Source organism: Oryzias latipes, chromosome 9 (assembly GCF_002234675.1).
Source record: "Oryzias latipes chromosome 9, ASM223467v1".
NCBI classification, from domain to species: Eukaryota; Metazoa; Chordata; class Actinopteri; order Beloniformes; family Adrianichthyidae; genus Oryzias; species Oryzias latipes.
In genome coordinates, this window is record NC_019867.2 from 22,188,768 (window position 1) to 22,212,239 (window position 23,472).

The window sequence follows — 23,472 nt, forward strand, 5'->3', positions numbered from 1 at the left end:
AGATGGCATCCCAGTCTTTGCACTCAAGGCAGTCCTGCAGTCTCTCCTCGGGCTCTTGAGTTCACTTCTTCACCTTCCTTTTGGACACAGGCATACTCCTGACTAAAGGAATGTACTCAGGAGAGAGCAAAACATGGTGGAACATGTGGTGCTGTATGCTCCCTGTGCATTAGCATACAGCAGATCAAGTTTTTCGCAGGTGGGGCAGTCCACATACTGTGTAAATTCAGAAGGAGTCCCATTCAAGCATATTTGTCCCCAATAGACGTCTGCCTCTACTAAACACAGAGGCGGTTGCCACATTTTTGGAATAAACCTGGGGGCTACTAAAGGCAGTAAAACAGTATGCACCTCCATCTTTGGATGTTCGGCTGTTGTTTGTTTTTGTTTTTTACGTGGGTAAAACGTAGACACGCTGCTAAGGCCGGCTCTAGAATGATGTGAAATGGGTGGTACCCACAAGGAGCCGAAGGCAGTGCCTCAGAGATTCAGTCATCTTATTTCATTGTTGGAAAAGGGTTCAAAAATTATATTTTATGAGTAATTCGTTCTTTAGTTTCCCGAAGGTGATATATGATCACATATGGATTTAGTTTACTCTGACTGGCTTAAGTGAAGCATGGTATAGGCCCTTTAAAGGGCTGCTCTAATGTATGAATAATGAGAAGTTCTATAGCGTGTTAACATTACCTGTGTTATTGCCAGTGATTCAGGACAAGGAAAATAACAATTATAATACAAAAAAAAGCATAGTTCAAAATGGTATGAATGGGTTAGGGGTTGTTTCTTCTTTCATGATATGTTTGTTCATCCCAGTGTAAATACAGTATACGGGTATGATACGAAAAATATATGTTTTTTTCCCCCCACATTCAACCAAGTATGATAATAAACAATTTAATCTATTCATGTACATCTCAAATGATATATTCTATATAATGTCCTTCCTTCTTTGCATATATTCTTCAGTGCTTGTGGGAATTGTTTAAGTTATTTCACAGTAAATCCTTCATGTGCCACTAAGTTATTTTCAGTCTGCGAGTTTCACCCTTTAAACACTAATATAATTTAATTTGTTTCTCAAGACTTGAATTTTTACACTCTTGCCAACATATACTGACACTTGAAAATTCTTTCAATCCCTATCTGTTAAAGTTTGCTCATGTCTTTGTTCTAATCTTCTCAACTCTCTATTAAGCTTTTTATATTATGAATCACTTTGTTTTTTTCTTTCTTTGTGCAGTGAATGTGATGCACATCTCTCTGAGTACAGCCTGTGGTCCATCCTATAATACTTCTTCAATTTATTTTATAAAATATTTTCCACAATTTTGTTTTAATTGTCCAAGAACATTAGTGTCTGCTAACATAGACATATTAATCCTTTAGTTTTTCCTCTGATACTTTTACCTGCAAACTTTAATGCTCTTTCATGTTTTAGTGTTTATTGTAATTTTTCATATTATCAATACTTTTAACTTGTTTGTGTTTGGGGGAAAGAGGCTGAAGGGGATTTGCATGCATGTAAGTATAGCTGTTAAAAACCCACTGCGATGAAAATTGAGTTTTAACATGTTCTTGTGGCATTTTTTTCATAATGGAGGACATATGTAAAGAAAATTTAGCTTAAAATTGTATTTCTGATTATAGATTTATTTAAATAGTTGTAAAATATTTTATTTGTTACACAGAAAATACAATGGGTGGGACATTAACTGCATATTTTAGGTATTTATGTATTCTTTGAGTATTTACATATTGTTATTCAGGATTCACTTTAATCTAAATACTTCATTGCCTTTTTTTAACATATCTTTAAATTCTGATAAAAGAACGCTGGTGTACTTAAACAATATTGATCATCTGCTGCAGCACGAATTAAAGGGGCCTTGATACTTTCATTGGTTGAAATATTACAGAAGGGTAAAAACAAGAAAGTCTAGAGTTGTAGCGGAAATGAGAAAATAGGAAGCAGGCAACTCACTTTTTGGGTCTGTAGTCAGGGATGCTCCTGTCAAGAGAGATGCGATCACTGAGTTGAGCGTTGTAGCCGTACTCCTCATACTTCCCCTCTGAATCATGACTGTCCTCTCCGAGAGTGGCAGGAGCTCCTCCCTGGCCAAGGCCTCCAGGCCCCTCTAACAACCCCATGGGCTTTGCTAGACCTGTCAAAAACATGACGAAAACACTATCAGGGCTGCCATCACTCTCGTATTCAAACTGAAAGACTTTTATGCTCCTTTTTCTGATGTTCCCTGATGTGGACCTGCGACAGACTGGCAACCTGTCCAGGATGTTCCCTGCCTTCCCAAGTGGCAGTGATAGTTTCTACCGGCCCGTGATCCCAAAAGGGACAGAACAGGCTTAGATGATGCATAAAGGAATGTTTGTGTGCGTCTTTTTTTTTAATTTTACCTAAAAAAATGTTTAAACAGCAAAAAACGAAAATACTGTTTTGATATTTTACTGCTGGGTATCATATTATTTTTAATTAGAATTTTATACTTAGCTTTTAGAAGGTTAATAATATTCAGACCCAGTTTTTTTTTCAGTGTGTGAAAAACGAAAAAAAAATTTTTTTCGGAGGTTTGCTACATAAAACATTCAGGTGTGTCTCAGCAGCGTTCCTTAGCTTTTAAATGTTCTGTGGAAGATTGTGAATATTTATGTACACCATTATAAGCGTGTGGCCCATTTTGATATTTTAAAAATCAAACCACTGCACAAGAGAATTCTCTAAAATGGGAGGATTTGAGTTAGTTAACACTTTCCTTACGAATGTCAAGGGCATATTTTCTTCATTTATGTCCACATGATTTGACTAGAGGCGGAAAAAAATGTCTGGTTTAAAGCTTTTTTGAAAAGAAAAGTAACTGACAGGTAATTAAGTAGGTCACTCGACATTCCACACTAAACAGCTCATCTTTATTGTAGAAATGAAAAAATAAAACATGGTTCTGGTACAGACCTAAAGGTCTATCAAAGTAAAGAAAAAATATTTAAGTTAATAAAAAAAAATGTAAGTAAAACAAACAAATAGTCCCAAAGCATGATGTTTCCACCACCATGCTTTACAGTAGGTATGGTGTTCTTTTGATGCAATTCAGCATTTGCTCTCCTCCAAACACGACGAGTAAAGTTCTTACCAGAAAGTTTTATTTTGGTTTCATCTAACCACAGGACATTGTCCCAGTCCTCTTCTGGATCATCCTAATGCTCTCTAGCAATCTTTAGATGGGGCCGTACATGTACTGACTTTAGCAGGCGGACACATCTGGCACTATAGGATTTGTGACCTTTGAGTTAAAACCTAACCCATTTAATTGGTTCAAACAGATAACCCAACCCTGATGGGTTAGAACCAAAACAACCCAGCGCTGGGTCAGTCTATATTTGACCAAGGTTTGACAAGGTTACAGAGATTACAGAATAACCCCAGTTGGGTTATTTTTAAGATAAAATACAACTTCACAGAATATAATTAAAACAACACAACATTTAATCACAACATCAAAACAAGCTTTTCTTTTTTTATTGGTCAGCTATAAGAGTTGTCAAGCAAGAATTTTGATTTTTTTTGTAAAGCCCTTGAATGTTGCTTGCAATCTAATCTCCTCTGGCACTGAGTCATGCACTGGTGCTCCTTTTTGACCAGACCAATTTACCAAATATGCTCTTGCACAGAGGAATCTGTCGTCTCTGACAGAGCCAGTAACAGCAGGGTTGATACAATTTTTTTTATCACCGGTTTTCCATAATTTTTCCAAAGCTTTCATAACCTTTCACGGAATTTTCCAAAAACCAAGAATAAACACATTTCAGTCAAGACTATTGTAGTCGATTCCACTAAATCAAACAATGACACATATTGATACAGTCGTTTATGTTTGTATGAAGGAAACTGCAGTAACGTATGGAAGCATATCCCATTTAATTAAAAAAAATTAAAAAACGGGTGATCTTTGTTGTAGTTTTTTATTTTTATTTTTGTTGTAATATTTTTCAGGACTCACTAATTCTTGAGAGTCGGTACAAAAGACGTTCGGAAAACTGAATTTGTTCTATTTACTTTTCATACTGTTTAAAAAATCTTTTGATTTTCATGATATTTATTGTTTTATACATTTAAACCCTCATCTTTAATTTCATACAGATGTTTTCACAATTATAAAGACTTAATGTTTTTCAATGCTGGTTACTAAGGTAACGACTAGTGATGCACGATATTGACTTTTTACAACCGATACCTGTTATTTTCTGCCTCTTGTAGCCGATACTGATATTCAACCGATATTCTTTTTAAATACTTAAGAAAAAAATATTAGGAAGTACAACGTAATAGCAAATGGCTCTTATGTATTCAACAAATTTGCAGAACTGGTTTTACCTGCAAAAAAAATGAGCAACAGATTCTACAAACACTTTATAAGCCTTTTCAGTCTGCCATACATCTGTGAACAGATAAAGTGAATTTCAATGGTCAGAACAAATACTAAGACTTTAACTTAAATAGAAAAGTAAGTATCACATTTTTCAATACAAATAATGCCCGATATAATAACGTGCAAAAGAAATAGTTTAATCTTAAAGTGCAAACATTTTTGCTTTGGTTTAAACTAAAGCGCAAATAACTATAAAGTTTTTAACTGATGTTAGAATTAACATCATTGTGTTCATTTTGGCAATTAACATTGTGAAATTAATCATGGTTGCTCATAGAAATAAACTTTTTCTAAAACATAAGCATTCAAGCATTTTACAAACAAGAATGAAAAGAAATAAACACCTACTATAACATTTTGTTTTTTACTGTGTTGTTGGAACGGGAGATTTTTCCTGACTATAAGTAGCATCATAAGTAGCATAAGCGGCTGGGTAGCTCGGTTGGTAAGTTGAGAGGTTACGATGAGAGATTGCGCATGCGGAGGAGAATTTCCCCATCGTGGGATAAATAAAAGTATTAATTATTACTATTATTATCTCTGATTTCTGACAGGTTGATTGATTTTTTTCATCCAGCACATTTGCAGCATAAGTAGACAAAAACAATAAAGTAGACAAAAACACCCAGACAAACAGTATCAGCTCTTTTTTTTTGATTGAATGCAGTATGCTTCTATAGTAACGTCATCATTACCTACTTTAAAAAGTTCTCTGATCAATTGGCTTCTGCTGCGTTCGGCATCTGTCGCTGTTTCTTTCCCTTTTAATGTGGCTCACCAGCCCCACTTCTCTCATGCTTCCTATGTTAAAGGGCTTGGAGCGAAGTCTGCATTTTGCACTTTTCTGATGAAAAAAAATGCGTTTCAGGGTCTTTCAGTAAAAACCGTTGATACCACTTCTTGAAAAGCCACTCGTTAAAGTATCCCTAACATTTTGTAGCATTTCACGATGGCAAGCTGTAAGTGCCATGCGCTGAATTGATGACAACTCAAACTTCTATACAGTAACGTACATTCCCATCACCGATTGCATGAGATTGAAATTCTGCCGCAATTTAAATTGCTTAGAAAGCATGCTTTTATTTTGACCAAAAAAGCATAATAAATGTATAGATTAAAACTTCTTTAAAAAAACACAGATGGCAACATTTTTTGTTCATTTCCTGAACTTCAGAATGCTGTCCTCAGAGAACAATGTCCTGGGTCTCAGGAAGCCCTTCTATAGTTTCTAACTAATTGAAATTCCATAAATCTGCAGGATAATGTCAGATCATTGCTATGCGAGCTAAGCCTCCGGTGTGGCCTCTACATAATAATCGAGCAGTGCCTGTTCCACATATCAACAGATGGACACACAGACAGTAAACTGTGCATACCAATGACGAGCTCTGCTCCTGGCTTCAGCCCTCCAGAGCGTGATCACCATATTTGGATGGCCTTAAATCCTTGGGTGCTGCTGAGGATTTGTCATTAGAGCTGAATGGATAAAAACTGACATTTCCCATACCCAAACTGGACAATGTGGAGACATTTTGTCAAATAATGATGGGGTCTAATTTGTGAACTGGACATCTGGTGTAGCTGTTGGTGTCACATTAACACAGATTCTCTAATGCTGGAGTGTGGAGGGGCTTAATGCTCCTGTGTGAGTCTTGGAAGCCATACAGTCTTCCAGCTGTGTTTTCCATTCTCTGTTAAATTCTGCTTCACTGCCTCTGTCTGAGGGAAAGAAAATACAATTCATTTCAACTTTATTTGTATAGCACCTCTTCTACTACAAAGGAATCTCAAAGTGCTTTCCATAATTAAATAGGTGATAGTAAAATAAAAAACAGTAGTTAAAATAGCTAACAAGTTAAAAAATATATAAATAAAAACACATTAAAACCCCAACACATACACATCCCACAAGTACAATTAAATGAATCAAATTAACTGTTCATAAAATTAATAAAATCAAATGAAAACATGTGTGCATATAAAAACTACGTAAAGGCTTCACAGTGGATGAAGCCCTAATGTCTTCAGACAAGCTGTTTACACAGGCGAGGCCCACAGTGCTGAAATGTGGCCTCGCCATGAGGTTTTGCTCTGACTTTTTGGACCACCAGCAGACTACCAGAATAGCTGGCTTCTTTTCTGTTATTATAATAATGCTGTATTGGGCTATATAAATAAAATGCAATTGAATTGTTGTATATGAGGCTGTATGATTAGATTAGATTAGATTAGATTAGATTAGATTTGTTTATTAATCCCACGAATGGGAAATTTCCTTGTCACAGTAGCATGGAGTTTGGCACAAGTATGTACAGACAGTAATGACAAGTTAGACAGACACACATTTGAAAGAATATATACAAAAGTAAGAGTGTTCTGATAAATAAACAGGGAAAGAGATGTGCAGGTATATAGAGGTCATCTGTATATACAGTTTTGTACAGTGAATAAAAAACAAAAACTATGAAACTATTTACTTAGGCTGGTGTTGAACAGCCTGATAGCAGCTGGGATGAAGGACCTGCGATAGCGTTCCTTCTTGCATCTTGGGTGCAGCAGTCTGCCACTGAAGGAGCTGCTGAGGTCTGAAACAGTCTGATACAGTGGGTGAGAGGGGTTGTCCATGATTGATGTCAGCTTGGCTAACATCCTCTTTTCACCCACCTTCTCGATGGAGTCCAGGGAGCAGTCCAGGACAGAGCCGGCCCGTCTGACCAGCTTGTTCAGTCTCTTCCTGTCTCTCTCCGAGCTTCCGCTGCTCCAGCAGACCACTGCATAAAGGATGGCTGAAGCCACCACAGAGTCATAAAAAGTTCTTAGCAGTGTCCTGCACACCCCAAAGGACCTCAGTCGTCTGAGCAGGTGGAGACGACTTTGGCCCTTCTTGTACAGGGCATTTGTGTTGTGTGTCCAGTCCAGTTTATTGTTTAGGTGAACACCCAGGTATTTATAGTCCTCCACGACCTCAATGTCCAAGCCCTGGATGTTCACGGTGCAGTCAGATTTGGTTTCCTGCTGAAGTCGATCACCACCTCCTTCGTCTTGCTGGCATTGATGTGCAGGTGGTTCAGAGCACACCAGTCCACAAAGTTGGTGATGACCTCCAGGTACTCCAGATCGTTTCCCTGAGATATCCGCCCGACAATGGCTGTATCATCAGAGAACTTCTGGAGGTGGCAGCTGTCAGTGTTGTGTGTGAAGTCCGATGTATACAGGGTGAAGAGGAAAGGAGAGAGCACAGTACCCTGTGGTACCCCAGTGCTGCAGACTACCACATCAGACACACAGTCATGAAGCCTCACATACTGCGGCCTGTTGGAGAGGTAGTCGATGGTCTATGCAGCCAGGCTACTGTTGACTCCAGCTCCCTCCAGCTTCCCCCTGAGCAGTGATGGTTTGATGGTGTTGAAAGCACTGGAGAATTTAAAGAACATGACTCTCACAGTGCTGCCAGTATTGTCTAGGTGGGAAAAGCATCTGTGCAGCAGGTAGATGACAGCGTCTTCCACGCCTATTCCTGGACGATAGGCGAACTGCAGCGGGTCCATGTTGTCGTTCACCAGATGACGGAGGTGGTCCAGGATGATCCCCTCCATGGTCTTCATCAGATGAGAAGTTAGGACTACTGGCCTGAAGTCGTTCGGCTCACTGGGACGTGCAGTCTTGGGAACTGGGACCACGCAGGATGTTTTCCACAGGGTCAGAACTCTCTCCAGACTGATGCTCATGTTGAAGATGTGCAGGAAAACCCCACAGAGTTGATCTGCACAGTCCTTGAGGAGTCTGGAGCTGATGCCATCTGGGCCAGTAGCCTTCCTTGGTTTGATCCTCCTCAGCTCCCTCCTCACCTGGTTCGTGGTTATGGAGAAGTTGGAGGGGTGATGTGAAGGGAGCCCTGTTATGTTGGGTGGGGGTTGGGGTGAATGGATCCCCCAGCAGAGTGTGGTGGAAGAAGGTGTGTTTCTGATGACAGTTCAGCTGTGTTCTCGGGGGTGGGGGTGTCGTGGGGGGTTGAGGATAGCGGGTGGTTAATGGGTGCTGTTTGGTCAGGGCTGTGGGAGGTGGGGGAGGGGGCAGGAGCACAGTCAAATCTATTGAAGAACAGGTTAAGTTCATTGGCCCATTCACGGTTTCCCGCTTCCGGGCCCCTTCCGCTGTCCCTCCCGTGTCCAGAGATGGTTTTCAGACCTCTCCAGACCTCTCTGGTGTTGTTATTCTGGAGGGGCTCCTCCAGCCTCCTCCTGTAGCTGTCCTTACCCCTCCTTATCTCTCTCTTCAGCTCTTTCTGGATCCTCCTCAGCTCTTCTTTGTTACCAGTCTTGAAAACCCTCTTCTTCTCTTTCAGCAGAGTTTTTAATTCTGGGGTCACCCAGGGTTTGTTGTTGGAGAAGCATCGTACCCTCTTCATAGGTACGGTGTTCTCCATGCAGAAATTCATATAGTCTGTGATGCAGGTTGTCAGGCTGTCGATGTCCTCCCCGTGTGGCCTGCATAGCACATCCCAGTCTGTGGTGTCGAATTATGTGTTATGACACATAATTCTTACTTTGTCGCACAAACTCAATACTATTACACACATACTATTAGTATTAGTAGTACTCATTTTATACCAGGGGTCAGCAATTTGAGGCACGCTTGCCACTGTTGATACGTGGTTGGAAAGAGACCTACGCCGGACCCAGATGAGAAGCACGCCATCGTCCAGGAGTCCTGAGCCCCACCCGCCCCAAAGACTGATGACAAAATGGCGGGAAGCGGCAGAAACCCACCACCCAACTGGGAAGGCGGACACAAGTTACCAGCAGAGGACCCAGACAGGGCCAGCGGACGGTGAGCCTGTGGCCCAGGCTCTAGTTTCTGCGAGCAACGCTGGAAAATTTGGGGTGCTCCGGTATACCCCCCAAAAAAAGGGGCCCCACCCGATTCCCGGGGGACACGGTTGTAGACTCTCTCTCTGCGTGGAAAAAAGCCGCAAAGTTAGGGACGCCTGAACCTCCACAACGTCACCAACACCCCAGCAGCAGACGCCAGCCCATCCCACCCAGTCAACGTGACCATCCCCCACTTGTTGTGTGCGAATGTGTGTGTGTGTATTTAAAGAGGTGCAATTAAAAAAAAAAAAAAAAAAAAAAAAAAAAAAAAAAAGATGTGCAATTAAAATTGGTGGAGCGGGCGATTCAGACTCCTCCATTCTTCATAAGTGAAATCTGATTGCCTAAACGGCTCCACCACAGGACGTGAGTGTAGTTGTGTTTGTTGTGTAGTGAATGTACAAAGAAGGGGGTGCAATTAAAATTGGTGGTTGCTTCCACCAATTATCCCTAGTTGCTGTACAGAAGCAATGTTATTAAAGTTTACAGGCTAATTGCATTTATATGTATACTAAATACTAATATGTATACTAACATGTATACTAAAACAGTGTAAAAGTGTAAAAAGTTTTTGGGAAATAATTATTTTTTGTAAATGTTTGTAAAAAAAAAACATTTAAAAAGAAACACTGTGACAGCAATGACACCTCTATTGTCCAAAACTACTCATTTGTTTGAAGTTTTTCTTGAAATATTGGAAATTAAAATTAACAGTAAACAAAGTAATAAAAAGACAATTCTGCAGATAAAGATGAATACTATATTATTTATGGTAAATAGTGAATATTTATGTAGCACTTTACTACCTTTTTGAGAAGGCACAAGGCACTTTACAGTCACAGTCCCATTCACACACACATTCACACACTGATGGTTGCTCCACTGCCGAACACTGATGCCATCCTATAACCACCAGGAGCAATGTGGGGCTCAGTGCCTTCCCAGAGGACACTTTGACACATGGGCAGGCAGGATTGAAACTGAAACTGCGATCATCCGATCAGGAGTTGTTGGATAAAGTAAAGTGGAACTATTGTTTGTTGTGCTGTATTTAGTCGGACGAAAGTTAAGTGAACACAGAATAAACCACTGACATGAGAGTAACATGTGGTCTGGTATGTGTCAGTCCAATGTTGAGCTAATCTAGCCAACATAACATGGTGTCAGAAGTGAAACAAGACAGTCATGAGTGAGCAAGACGCACACAGGATGAGCGGGGATGGAGCAGCAGCTGTGCCTCAGTTAGCAGCGCCAGGCAGTTTGACTTTGTAAAAGTTGCAGAGTGGCCAAGATGGCTGAAGCGGTTCGAGCGCTACAGTTCCAAGCAAGTAAATAGCTTCATTTACGCAGGCGGGGAAGTCACGGAAGATATCCTGAATGTGTTGCCCCTTACAGAAAAAGTCCTATGATGACATAACTGTAGCGTTCAGCGTGCATTGTGTGAGGAAAAGGAACGTTAAATTTGAAAGAGCGCTCTTAAACCAGAGGAATCAAGAGCCGGGTGAGAGTGTGGAGTCTTTTATTACGGCGGTGCACATGCTGGCAGAGTACTGTGAGTTTGGGGCTTTGAGAGAGCAGCTAATACGGAATCGTATTGTAGGAATAAGAGATGCCAGACTTTCAGAGAGCCTGCTGCTAGATGCAGATTTAAAACTGGAAAAAGCCATGACGCGTGTGAGGCAAAGTGAAGGGATAAAGAGACAGCAGGCTGTTCTCAGAGGGGCGGAACAACCAGGACAGGTGGAGGCTATCCAAAAACGAAACTTGAAGACATTTAAAGCTATAACAAGCAAAAATGACATGAAAACAGTTGAGTGTTGCAGATGTGGACAGTTAAAGAGACACAAGGTCTGAGTGTCCTGCCCATGATGCAGAATGCAGAAAATGTCACCAAAAAGGACGTTATGCAAAGAAAGGTAGATCCTCCAGGGGAATCCACGACATCTGTGGACAACAAAAGCACAGTAAAAGCAGCGATGAAGAGGATTTTGCATTTTTAGATAAAATGACAAACAAAGAGGTTGATGAGCACAATCATACACCTCAATCAGGAAAAGACTTTGTTTAGGTTAGACACAGGTGCCAGTGTCACAGCGATCTCGAGCAGCATATACTCCCCACAGAAACAGGGGATATTGCAACCACCATGCCAAGTGTTGTATGGTCCAGGCAAGCAGAAACTGGATGTAAAGGGATGTTTCAAAGGGGAGCTGACGTTTGATAAAAGAACGACTACGCAGGATGTGTATGTGGTAAATGGACTATATAAACCATTGCTAGGCCTTCCCGCAAAAACTGCCTTAGAGCTCATTGAGAGGGTGAGTACAGTACAGGCACAACCAGTTGATTTTAAGGCTATATACCCCACAGTGTTCTCTGGTCTGGAGAAGTTGAAAGAACCATACAAAATCTAGATGGAACCGGGAGCGGTCCTATACGCCCTGTCAACTCCACGCAGAGTGCCGCTACCTCTGCGAGACGCAGTAAAAGAGGAACTGAAGCGGATGGAAAAAGCAGGAGTAATTTTGAGAGTAACACAACCCACACAGTGGTGCGCAGGCTTGGTTGTGGCACCAAAATCCAAACCAGGGAAAATAAGGTTGTGTGTTGACATGACACACCTGAATAAGTGGATGAGACGAGAGAGAAGAGAGCAGACTTTTAACAATGTTCATCACACCCTTTGGCAGATAGGCGTTAAACCGCCTGCCATTTGGGATTTCATCAGCTCCTGAGCATTTCCAGCGCAGGATGTCACAGATGCTGGAGGGGTGCGAGGGGGTGGTGTGCCATGCAGATGATGTCGTTGTCGTGGGAGAGGACACGCAGCAGCATGTTGAGAGGCTTCACAAAGTTCTACAGAGATTCGAAGCAGAGGGACTGAAACTGAACGATAAATTTGAGTTCTCCAAAGATAAAATTCTTTTGTAGGCCACTGTGTTACAGCTGAAGGGGTGTCCCAAGATCCAAACAAAATCAAGGCTATAGTGGAGATGCCCGAACCGAAAGACGTAGAGGCAGTGAGGAGAGTTATGGGCATGGCCAACTACTTAGGAAAGCTTCTCCCTCATCTGACCTCATTTTCAAAGCCATTAAGAGACCTGCTAAGTGAAAAGAACAAATGGCATTGGGGAAACGCTCAGAAGGAGGCTTTTCAGAAACTAAGACCGAACTGAGCTCACCACCGGTACTCGCCTCATATTCAATCGATGCCAAGACGTGTGTGGCAGCTGACGCATCTTCAGATGCGCTTGGTGCTGTCCTCACTCATGAACAAATATCTGGAGGCCAGTAATGTTCATTTCCAGAGGTTTGAGGCCTGCAGAAAAACACTACACTCAAATAGAAAAAAGAGGCTCTGGCGGTGACATGGGCTTGTGAAAGGCTAGCACCTTTCAACCATGGACTAAGAGTCAGTTTGGAGACCGACCATAGGCCTCTTATACACTTGCTGAGCACCAAGGCTCAGTGGAGGAGTTGCCACTGAGGATGTTGAGGTTTCGATTGAGACTTATGAAGTTTATGTTTGACATTGAGAATGTTACCGGAAAGTGCTCGATAACTGCAGATACGCTGTCAAGAGCACCAGTAAAGCACACATTCACACGAGAAGAAGTGAACAATGAAGCAAAGGGCAAAATCTTTGTCTGTGGACCAGAGCATTCCTGCTCCAGAACCCAGACTTTGGGAAATTCAACAAAAACAACACTCCGACTGTCTGTGGGAAAGTTATAGAGTACTGCAAAATAGGCTTTAAAGGGTAACAATGGGGAGTTGGGATTTTGAGTTTGAAATAAGTATTCTATTGAAAATTAAACTATTGATATACATTTTTGAGGGAAAAAGTGTTAAATTCCTATTTAATTTCCTTTTTAAAGGAGGCATTGGACTGTGTCCGCTTGTGGTTGAAGCTTCACATCAGCAAAACCACTAGGGGGAATTAAAAGCTTTGTTGCCACTGTGGCTAAGCAAGTTAAACATGTCTGTACTTTTCTCCATGTGAGGAAGCAGTTTTGTAAGAAAGTAGCAAGTCAGATGGGCGTCATGGGGACAGACGATAACTTAAAGCTTTTTTCTGTTTCCGTTTTGCTGTTATTAGCAGAAACAGAGTGTAAACTCTGATGCATGTCCATATAAAGGTGAATCAATCTTCCCTACTTTTCCGTACTTATGCTCAATGCAAGTAAACTAATGCATCCTTGTGTGTCCACTGTTATTTTTTATTTAAAGCAATTCAATCCAAACTATTGTTTCAACCGTCAGAGAATTGGATTGATGCAAATCATTTCCATGAGTTCTTGAATAAATAAATAAAAAACTATAATAAAAATAATAATATATACAAAAAACATTTTAAAATAAAAAAAACAAAAATAAACAGAAATAAAAAAACAAATAAGAAACAATAAGAAAAAAAATTAATGTCCCCTCATTTTTCCCTCACAATTCATACAGTGATACCCTAAACATTTGACAAGCTATGAATTATACACATAACAATCAGTGTATGTGACTTGTGTGCATATAAAAAAATTACAAAAAAACAGATTTAAAGATATGGTAGATTTATTGAAGAGCATGAGTGGATATACACTGACCAAAAATATAAACGCAACCCTTTTGTTATTGCTCCCATTTTTAAGGTATGAACTCAAAGATATGAAACATTTTCCACATACACAAAATGACAAGTTCTCTGAAACATTGTTCACAAATCTGTCTAAATCTGTGATAGTGAGCATTTCTCCTTTGCCAAGACAATCCATCCCACCTCACAGGAGTGCCATATCAAGATGCTGATTAGACAGCATGATTATTGCACAGGTGTGACTTAGACTGGCTCATCTGTAGATATTTTCACTGACAGCTCTATCTTCAATTTGTTTAAACTGATGATTACAGCTTTTTTTCCCCCCAATTGCTAAAACACTAATTGCCATTCTCCAAACCAGTCGATCAACTGCTGTAAGTCTTTTCTCGAAAACATCACTCTTTGGTCTAAACCTAAAATACAATTCGCTATTAACATGCAATTTGCAAAACTCTAATCTACTACTTGCAGAACACATGACATATTCTTTAAAACACAGTTGGCCTTCACAGCACACAAGATGCAAAATGTTAACACAAAGAGACAAAACTCAAACTCAGTTCCAACACAGAAGTTATCATCAACACAAAAGTGATCAAAACTGAAGACACTGGTTGCAAAACAACTGCAGTGAATATAAGGACACTTCTGGAACAACTGAGAAGTTTTTCAAAAATGGATAACAGATACCCGCAGCAAGACCTGGACCCAGACAGAGGACAAGAATTTCTGATGAGATCCTGGCCATAGTTATTGACCATATGTTGGTGTATGGAATGACCATGAGGGGCGCGGGTCAAAAAGCCAACTCTCAACTCAGCAGGTTTTAGTTGTTAATCGGCATCAACACAAATCCCCAATTTGTATCAGTTTTCTTCCACCTTGTTCTCCATCCCTTAACCCAGTTAGTTTTTCTCAGTTGTTTAAACACAAACTTTGGTACTTGAGGCACAATGACCACAGCATGTAACTCATTGACCAACCCCTTGAACCAAATCTGCAGAACTACAAGCACAATTCATGCTTTACACTAAAATTACAGTTCTAAAACACAATTTTTTCAAAACACTAAACCCAATTCTCTGCTTTTGGCACAATTATATTAATATCCTGTTTTTACAAGGAACACACTCCCATTCAAATATGCACACTGACTCATCACAAGGGCAAACACCCATCCCACAGTTTTACAATTAGCAATCAGAGCATTAGCATGAAAGGGTAACGGGTTTGCTCTTCTGTTCTGGAGCAATGGATGCTAACATTGGGAACAATTTTCTTTGAAGACGCGTGCATGGGGCTTTCTTTCTCCTGCTCGCTGGCACATCCCAACACTGTTAAAGGCAGCGCAACTATCTTAGAAGATAATAGTTGTTTTTCAAAACCATAAAAAAGCCGTAGCACAGGCATAAAAGAGCCGGCTCCGGGCTGCATGTTGCTGACCCTTGTTCTATAGTAATCGAAAAAGCCTCTAGGATTAGCAATGATGTATTCTCATGTTAAAAACGAAGTGTAGATAACTTAAGAAACTCTTTCCGCCCTAAAGCCACACTAGCTGCAATGAATTTAACATAGAAGTCTGGGGGTGAGATAGTGTGCTTGACCACAGATAATGAAGTTTGTTATCGTCAAAAAAGAGACAAAATGACAGTGCTAGAAAATAAGACAGAAACACAAACAATCCTAGGCTCTTTAACCATGTCACACAAGAGATGTCGTCAACGACACCTAAAAAACACATGCTCTTTGCTGCATCGCGATGCTTTGACTGTTCCTGTTATCAACTTGAATCAGCTGGTTCTGGCGCAGAGAAAAGCATCTTTGGAAAACAATGCTTTTCAAAGCATCAGCTTTGACACACAATATCAGTTACCGGTAATAATAAGGCTGTCACTAACCATTATTTCAAAAGTCGATTAGTCAACAATAATTTTTTCAATTACTCGATTAGTCAACGATTATTGTTTATGTAAAGATTTTTTTTTTAACAATAGATAATAGTGCTGGTTCTCCGTGGAGGTTCCGTCATGTATGGTACTACCAATGCTCGCAGGATGGTGCTATATAATAGCACAAAAAAAGTCTTTATTGGCTTGTAGGGTTCCTGATCCCTGGACTAAATCATTGTCTAAACATCCCATAGAAATAGTAAGCAAATAATATTTTTATGGACATAAGTTTTAGTGAACAATTAAATATTCCACAAAAACTGTCCTGCATTACTTTGCAAAAGTGACTTAGGTGGTAGGCAGGGTGCAGACCCTCATCCATTATGGCTCTTGATACTGTATACTTGTTGGCAGTGGTGGGGGTAACGGATTACAAAGTAACAAATTACTGTAATTTTATTATTTCTGTCAGTAATGGAGGAATTTAACGAATTACAGTTCCATTTTCGGTAATTAATTACAATTACTGGACTATAAAACCCATGTTACTTCTTTACTTAGGTTTTTTTGGCTCTAAAATATCCTCTTGGTTTAATGAAACGAAACAGAGGTGAATTTAAAAAAAACAGAGTTACAGGCACATACTTGCACATGCATGTGCACACAGAATTGGGGGATGTGATAAGATGTCCTCATTGCTGGAGTCACATTGTTTTCCAAAATGGCTCCAAGCTGGGTGGGGGGTTGGCGGGGGGCCCTGCTCAGGGGGGGGCAGCGACGCTGGTTGGGCTGCCCATCTGCACCTGGGGCTGGCATCAGGCATCACTCCTTCCCTGGCTCTGGGACAGGACGGGGCAACCCTCTTGGGGACCGCAGTCGCTCTGGGTGACATCCACCGGGGCTGCGGGGTCTGGGTGTGTGGGGGGAGGCTGCCTGGGGGAGCGGGAGGGTCCAGTATCGGTACAGGACCTCGTAAATGACGGGTTAATAGAGGTTTTCCATGAAATAACCAGAAGTTTTGATGTGATAATTATTTCGTTCTATTCATTAATTATTATATATATTTTTGGAGATGGTTTTTCATTTTTTATATATATATATATATATATATATATATATATATATGGTGTCGCAGCGCCAAGCAATGGGAACATCATGAAGAAGGAACATGAGAAACTGGAGAAATACCAGGGGACTCAGAGAAGAACTGGAGAAATACCAGGGGACTCAGAGAAGAACTGGAGAAAGCAGAAAGTGAAGGTGACAGTGCTGCCTGTGGTAATTGGAGCACTCAGGGCAGTAACCCCCAAGCTGGAGGAGTGGCTACAGCCTATCCCTGGAAAGACCCCAGACCTCTCAGTCCAGAAAAGCGCAATGCTAGGAACAGCTGAGATGCTGCGCAGGACCCTCAAGCTCCCAGGTCTCTGGTAGAGGACCCGAGCTTGGGTGACAAACCACCCGCGGAAGGGTGAGAGGGCAGCACGTTTTATTTTATTTTATTATGTGTTATTTTTTTTGTCTTATTTGTTAATGTATTGGTTGTAATCTTTATCTACTGCTGTTCTTTTTTTCTCTTTGTTATCTTAGTCTTGTCTTTTTAATGTGCTTGTCTTGTTTTGTAGGAGAAGGGTAACACTTTATATTAAGATTCCTTAACAAGCTCTGTTAACACATTAGCAAGCATTATAAATGAATTTATAGGGTGTTAGTAAGACATTTATTAGTACAATAAGTCTAATAAGGTTTATTAAATTACTTAGTTAACACATTTACAAGCATTATTATTAGGATGTTTTTAAGATGCTAATAATGCATTTACTGATATTATAGGTGCTTAACAAATGTGTCAGTGTAAATAAGCTTAATAAGATTTATTAACAACCTTTGTTAACAAATTAAGAAGTATTATTATTGTTTGGGGTTCTAGTAAGATATTTATTAGCATTATAGACGCCTGACACAAGCCTAAGTGTTCATCTTAATAACTTTTATTAACTAACTTAACAAATTACTAGGCTTTATTAATGTGTCAGATGCTAGTAAGATATTTATTAGCATTATAGATGTCTTGCAAATACCTGAAAGTGTTAATAAGATTTATTAACATCTAAAGTCAGACCATTGTCTTCTGAATCCATATTACTAAACTGCTTATAAGCTTTACAAGCTCTTTATGAAATGTTATAAAAGTGGTTTGGTCTTCAAAACTTGACCTCACCAAGATGGCGGTGCTCTCCTCCCATGAGGAACCACGTGATGTCTCCTCTAGTGATATAACTCATTGGAAGGACCCTGAAGGACCCCGAGAACATCCGGCAACCCGAGAACATCCGGTACCTATACCTGCTCCAAAAAGAATTAAAGCCACCGACTCTAACTTTAAAGAAAGAGTCTGTTTTGCAACCAGTTTGCCAGGAAAATGTCAAAATTAATCAGACATTAATTTTTTTTTTTTTTTTTTTAACATGTGTCACAATCTTTTTTTGAACTTAAATAGACAATGTAAGTCAAAGTTTTTATCTATGTGATGCCAAACATACCTCAAAGAGGCAGAGCTATTTAGCTCCAATAGCTATTTAGCTGCAGCATACTAACATTGTTTTGGGGCCATGAAGCTTTGAAATGTCCATCCAACTATTTGTTTTTCTACACTTTCGTCAAGCAGATGCTGGAGTGTAACTGAGCAGTTACAGGGTTCGAGGTGAGAACGTGTTGGACAGATTTAGAGTCCTCTCCAGGATGAACAAAGACAAGAAAGGAAATCAAATTCCTCGACTTCGTTTCTATTTCAGTGGCGGACCGTGCATAATAAACCCAGGCCTTGAGTAGTGCTACGTCTGAATCACTGGCCACAAAAAATGCCTCTAAATAAACCGAATAAACAAAACAGTAAACAAATCTTGTTATGCAAGTACAGTGAGCAAAAAACATTGAAAATAACCACATACATTTGTAATATTATTTATTATGATATTTATCATTTCACTCATCAAAAAATCAGATTATTTGAAGACAAAATCCATCCTACTCTCTTTCCTCAAAAAAACTTCAATCACCCTGTTATGTAGATCATTGTCCTTCAGTTCCGTCAAGAAGTTCTTTTCTATTGCCATCAAGGCCAGTGCCGAGAGCCCAGTCTGTCCAGTTGTGTTTCTGTGTAGGTTTTAATTTTCTTTAGAGCAGAAAATGTCCACTCGACAGACGCAGGTGGACATGAAGATGGTCAGCACCAAACACACAAATCTGTACAGCTATTTCACGATCTTGCTCAGATTTTTCTGATGAAGGAAGTCAAGGAGATCAGTGGGAGATTTGCCTGCAAAATCATCGATGGTGTACATCACAGTCAGCTCTATTTTAAACTGAGACGGATCAAAAAGTGCTGCTTGGCTCTATGTCAAACTGGACAAGTCTGCATGTGTCTTCCTGAAACATCTGTCCAATCAGAAGCTCTGAATACTGTGAGGTTTCCTAAGCCTGCTAGAAGGCCCTGCTGACACCAATTAAAAATCTGATTGGTTGAAATAAATAAATGACCAACATTGATTTCGCATCACAGGACCTTCACAACTCATGATGAAAGTCCTCACCCTGACTGGCAACAAAGGACAGCTGAAATACGATTGGTTAAATGCTCCAATGTGAAAATACATCTGTCTGGAAGCAACATGACCATTATAAACACAATAAAAGGAAACTGACAGACCGTTTGGAATAATTTAATTTTTATGTTCATGTTTAATTTATGCAAAAAAAAATATATAGCTAATTTTTATTTATTACAATAGTTACAGTTACATACAAACCAATCAGTGTCTTATTTTTCTACAGGGGAAGTAAAGCTGTGTGGCTCCTCCTGTGTTGTTGTCAATGAAATCAACTTGAATGTGAATCTCTTTAAATGTTGTAGGTTGTAAATCCCTGGCATAAATGGTGAAGAATTACGACCTGTCAAAGAGCGTGAGTTATTTAGGTGTTAGGGTTAAACATTCTCCTCTAATCTCCTACATTCATATATGGTGTGCAAGTCAATGTGAAATAAAGAATCTAAAAATATAAATATTTTAATACCATAAAAAAGTAGTAATTTAGAATAGCTAATCTCTTAATGCCCCTCCTACAATCAAGAAACCAGAGCATTCTGCTGTGTTATCTGCTACTGAGCTGTTGCTTCTTTATTTTACCATCCTAAATGTAATGTTTCAATATTTTCCCATCTTTAAAATTAGCTATAAAAAAACAGAACAGATGTTTTCAAAACAAAGTAATCATTTAGTCTAAACTCTGAAGTATTATTTTACTGAAATAAGCAGTCCTTACATTAAAACACTAACTGAACCAGTATGTGAGCAGGACCTTTGAGCCACACTGGCTCGAGTTACAGTACTGTACTCCTAACAACTAACTTGTTCAAGGCTGGTGCTGGCTGGAATTGCTATTTTAACAATCAGAGATGTATGGATTTACAGAGCCTTTTGATCTCCGACTCAAAACAGTCGCATTTATATCTGTTGATGATGATACTGCACCAAAGTATTTTAATAGCAGCCCCAGCTTTAATCTCATTCCGACAGGGATCCACTCCTGTGAAAGGCAACATTTTCCTCCCACCTGTTCTGCCTATTTGTTTTTGGCTTGGGTTTAACCAAATATAAATAAACTAAATTAAAAATAAACATGAACTATTATCACCTAAAAGAAATGAGGCATTACTGATTTTCCCATAAAAGATAATAGACAACAAATCTGACAACAGGAGATGGACGATAGGACTTTTGACAATAACATTTTAGACATTAATTGGTTAAATAAGAACATTACTGGAGAATGCAGTGTTGTTAAATTAAATAGGCTGTTACGAATGTTATTTATTCAATCAATGTTAATTTCTTACAAGGCAGGGTTGCATCAGTGGACCACATTAACCCTTGTGCTATCCTAGGCACTTTGACATTGGGAGTTGGGTCATCTAGACCCACTTGACAGTGCTCTGAACCTTTTTTCTTCAATGATTTTTGATCTTAACTGGTGTCTATTGATTACATGAAATCTTTCCACCTTTATCCACCTTTGTCATGGTAGGGAGAACACGTCAATGTAAAGGTGGGGTCATCTAAGATAGCACAAGGGTTACACTTCAAGACAGAGCTTCATGGAGAAGCAGAAACTATGAAAATCTGGCTGTATATGCCACATTTATGGAAATATATATGTCAAAAATAGCAGAACTTTTTATGTTTTTTAATATGTTTTGAATTTTCTTTATTTATTTGTATTTTCATAAAACAATTGAAACAAAACAAGAATAATTTCTTGTACCTGAGAAATGAAAGGGAACAGAGATAAGAAAACCTATTTTTCTGCCCATTTTACATACTTAAAAGAAAGCAAAAACAAAGTGGAAAAAATATTTTAAGAAAAGGCACTGTATCTAACAGCGACACTAGCAAATTTGTATCTTATGTATAATTTTGTAGCAATTCTTTTCTTACAAGATTGTTTATAAACAGGATTAAAATCAGTGAACCTATTTTAGTTTCCGAACCACACTTTCATCCCTCTATTTGCAGAAAGATTAACATTACTTTTTACAGTAAAAAAAATGCCTCGTAGTTTTAGGCAATTTTCAAATTACATAGAGATTCAATGATGTAAGAATAATCTAGGATTTATGTATTTTATCTTTATTTTTGGTTGAAATAAAAGCGGTTTATGTGGCTTGTTACAAGCACGTTTTCTTTTTGATGTACCATAAAATTTGGTAAAACAGAGTATTTACTCTTAAACTCAGTCATTGTTTATATCATTATATACTGTATATTGGTTAATGCCTTATATAGCGCTTTTCTACCTTCCTTGAAGGCCCAAAGAGCTGACAGTCAAAGTCCCATTCACATTTGCATTCACACACTGATGGCGGTTCCACTGCCAAACACTGGAGTCAACCTTCCAACAGAGGCAAGGTGGGGTTCACTCTCTTGCCCAAGGACACTTCGACATATGGGCGGGAAAGGTGGGAATCAAACCTGCATTCTTCCAAATTGAGGAAGTGCTATTTCTGTCAGCTGATTAAGGATAGTTCAAAGGAAAACAAGACTATGAGTGATGTGGTGGGGATAATAATAAAGCATTCTGCTGAAAATACATTACATCAGACTCCTTCAAAAGCTCTGGATTCATAATTTCTCCAGCTGAGGCAGGGTTATGACTGAGTCAGACTGAATCAAAGTCTAATGTAAATAAAACAAAGCTATTATTAAACGATCAGTCAAAGGCTTATGAAGAATAGTTATCAGTCAAATTTGCAGGACACAATTAAGCAGAATTTCTCTTCTGTGAGAAATCTACTGGATGTGATGAGTTGATGTATCATTTCTTTGAATTTTTACTACTGTTCTGTGCTCCTACCGTTCAGCTGATTGTAGACCACGTCCTCCAACCTCTCTAGTCGCTGAAGAATGGACTGTCTGTCCACTAAGTTGGTAACTTGTCCATTCCTGGCTCGCAACCTCTGCTCAGAAATCCTACCCATCTGGAGGAGCTCCTCGGATCGGTCTTGGATCCTGCAGTACACTGAGAACAGGATAATTCCCACAAACACCAGGATGTTGACGGTCAGCAAAGTTTTGATTTTTCGTGCCACAGCCATGAACATGAATTTTGTGCTGGCTGACTCAAATCAAGCCGATCAGCTCTTCATGCTCGAGTTCTGTCAAGCTGGAGAAGGTCGGAGCGGACTGGTGGGTTCAGCACCACGGACAGCTCCGAAGGATGTGCTCGCTTCCTGCTGGCATCTCGACCTTGTCGCGCAACTTCACGCAGAGAAAACGTCTCTTCCGTCCACAGATGAGCTTTCCCCAGTCGATTCCACTACATATTATAAACGTAAAATGACGCCAGAGAAAGCCTCCTCCTCCGAAGCAGCTACTGCAAAAAACATGTCTTCCCCCACAGATGGATGAATGGCCAGTATTTTTTTAAGGCGGTATGTCTGAATGTCTTACAGCGGCAGCAGCTAAATCCGCCTGCTATCCTTGCTTCTCAGTGGAATATTTACGGACAAAGCCCATTTTCTGTCCCGTTCTGCAAAGCAGAGCCAGAGGAACTAAAAAAGAAAAAGAAAAAAAGAGGCGGCGTTTCTCAACCCTTCCCTGTTGTTTTCCTCTATCTCTACCCGCCTCTCCTCCTCCTTCCTCTCTGTGCTGCCTCCATTGTCAGCAGATTGGTCCCAAAACGTAGTCAAGCGCCAGCGTTGCAGAGAGATGTGAAGCCAGGCTCCGGCGCGTAGCCGCTCGGCTGAGTCAGAGAGAGAACAGCCACTGCGTCCTGACGTATCAAAGCGCTCATGAATAAACAGGGTCCTCGTTATAAGGGGCCCCCATTAATGAAATCAATGGGCCACCTATGAAATAATGACACACAAACCGTCAAAACAGCTTTATTGTTTTGAAAATACAAAAGATGTAACATCTGATCCGTGATGCGTGTGGATTTTTTTATTTATTTATTTTTTTCCTGTCTTACCTCTTGTGTTGGTGCCACGGGCAATTGGGTATTTGCGTGTTATGCAACCGCTCTTGCATGAAAGCATGGTCATTTTCACAGGTGTAACGATGTTTTAACCAATCACACGCTTGACTGCAAAAGAGAGAGAACCCTCTTTTAAATGTCATGTTTCA

At 39.8% G+C, this 23,472-nt stretch overlaps 1 protein-coding gene across 1 annotated transcript in view; it reads right to left on the minus strand.

Moving 5' to 3' along the window:
* galnt9 (polypeptide N-acetylgalactosaminyltransferase 9) overlaps positions 1 to 23,110 on the minus strand; it is a 173,413-nt gene extending 150,303 nt beyond the window's left edge. Inside the window, exons 1-2 of the mRNA XM_023958682.1 lie at positions 22,202 to 23,110; positions 1,985 to 2,165 (exon numbers count right to left, since the gene is read on the minus strand). Coding sequence (XP_023814450.1) covers positions 1,985 to 2,165; positions 22,202 to 22,448 — 428 coding nt within the window. The 5' untranslated portion in view covers positions 22,449 to 23,110. The remainder of the gene's footprint in view (positions 1 to 1,984; positions 2,166 to 22,201) is intronic.
* Between the last annotated feature and the right edge of the window lie 362 nt (positions 23,111 to 23,472).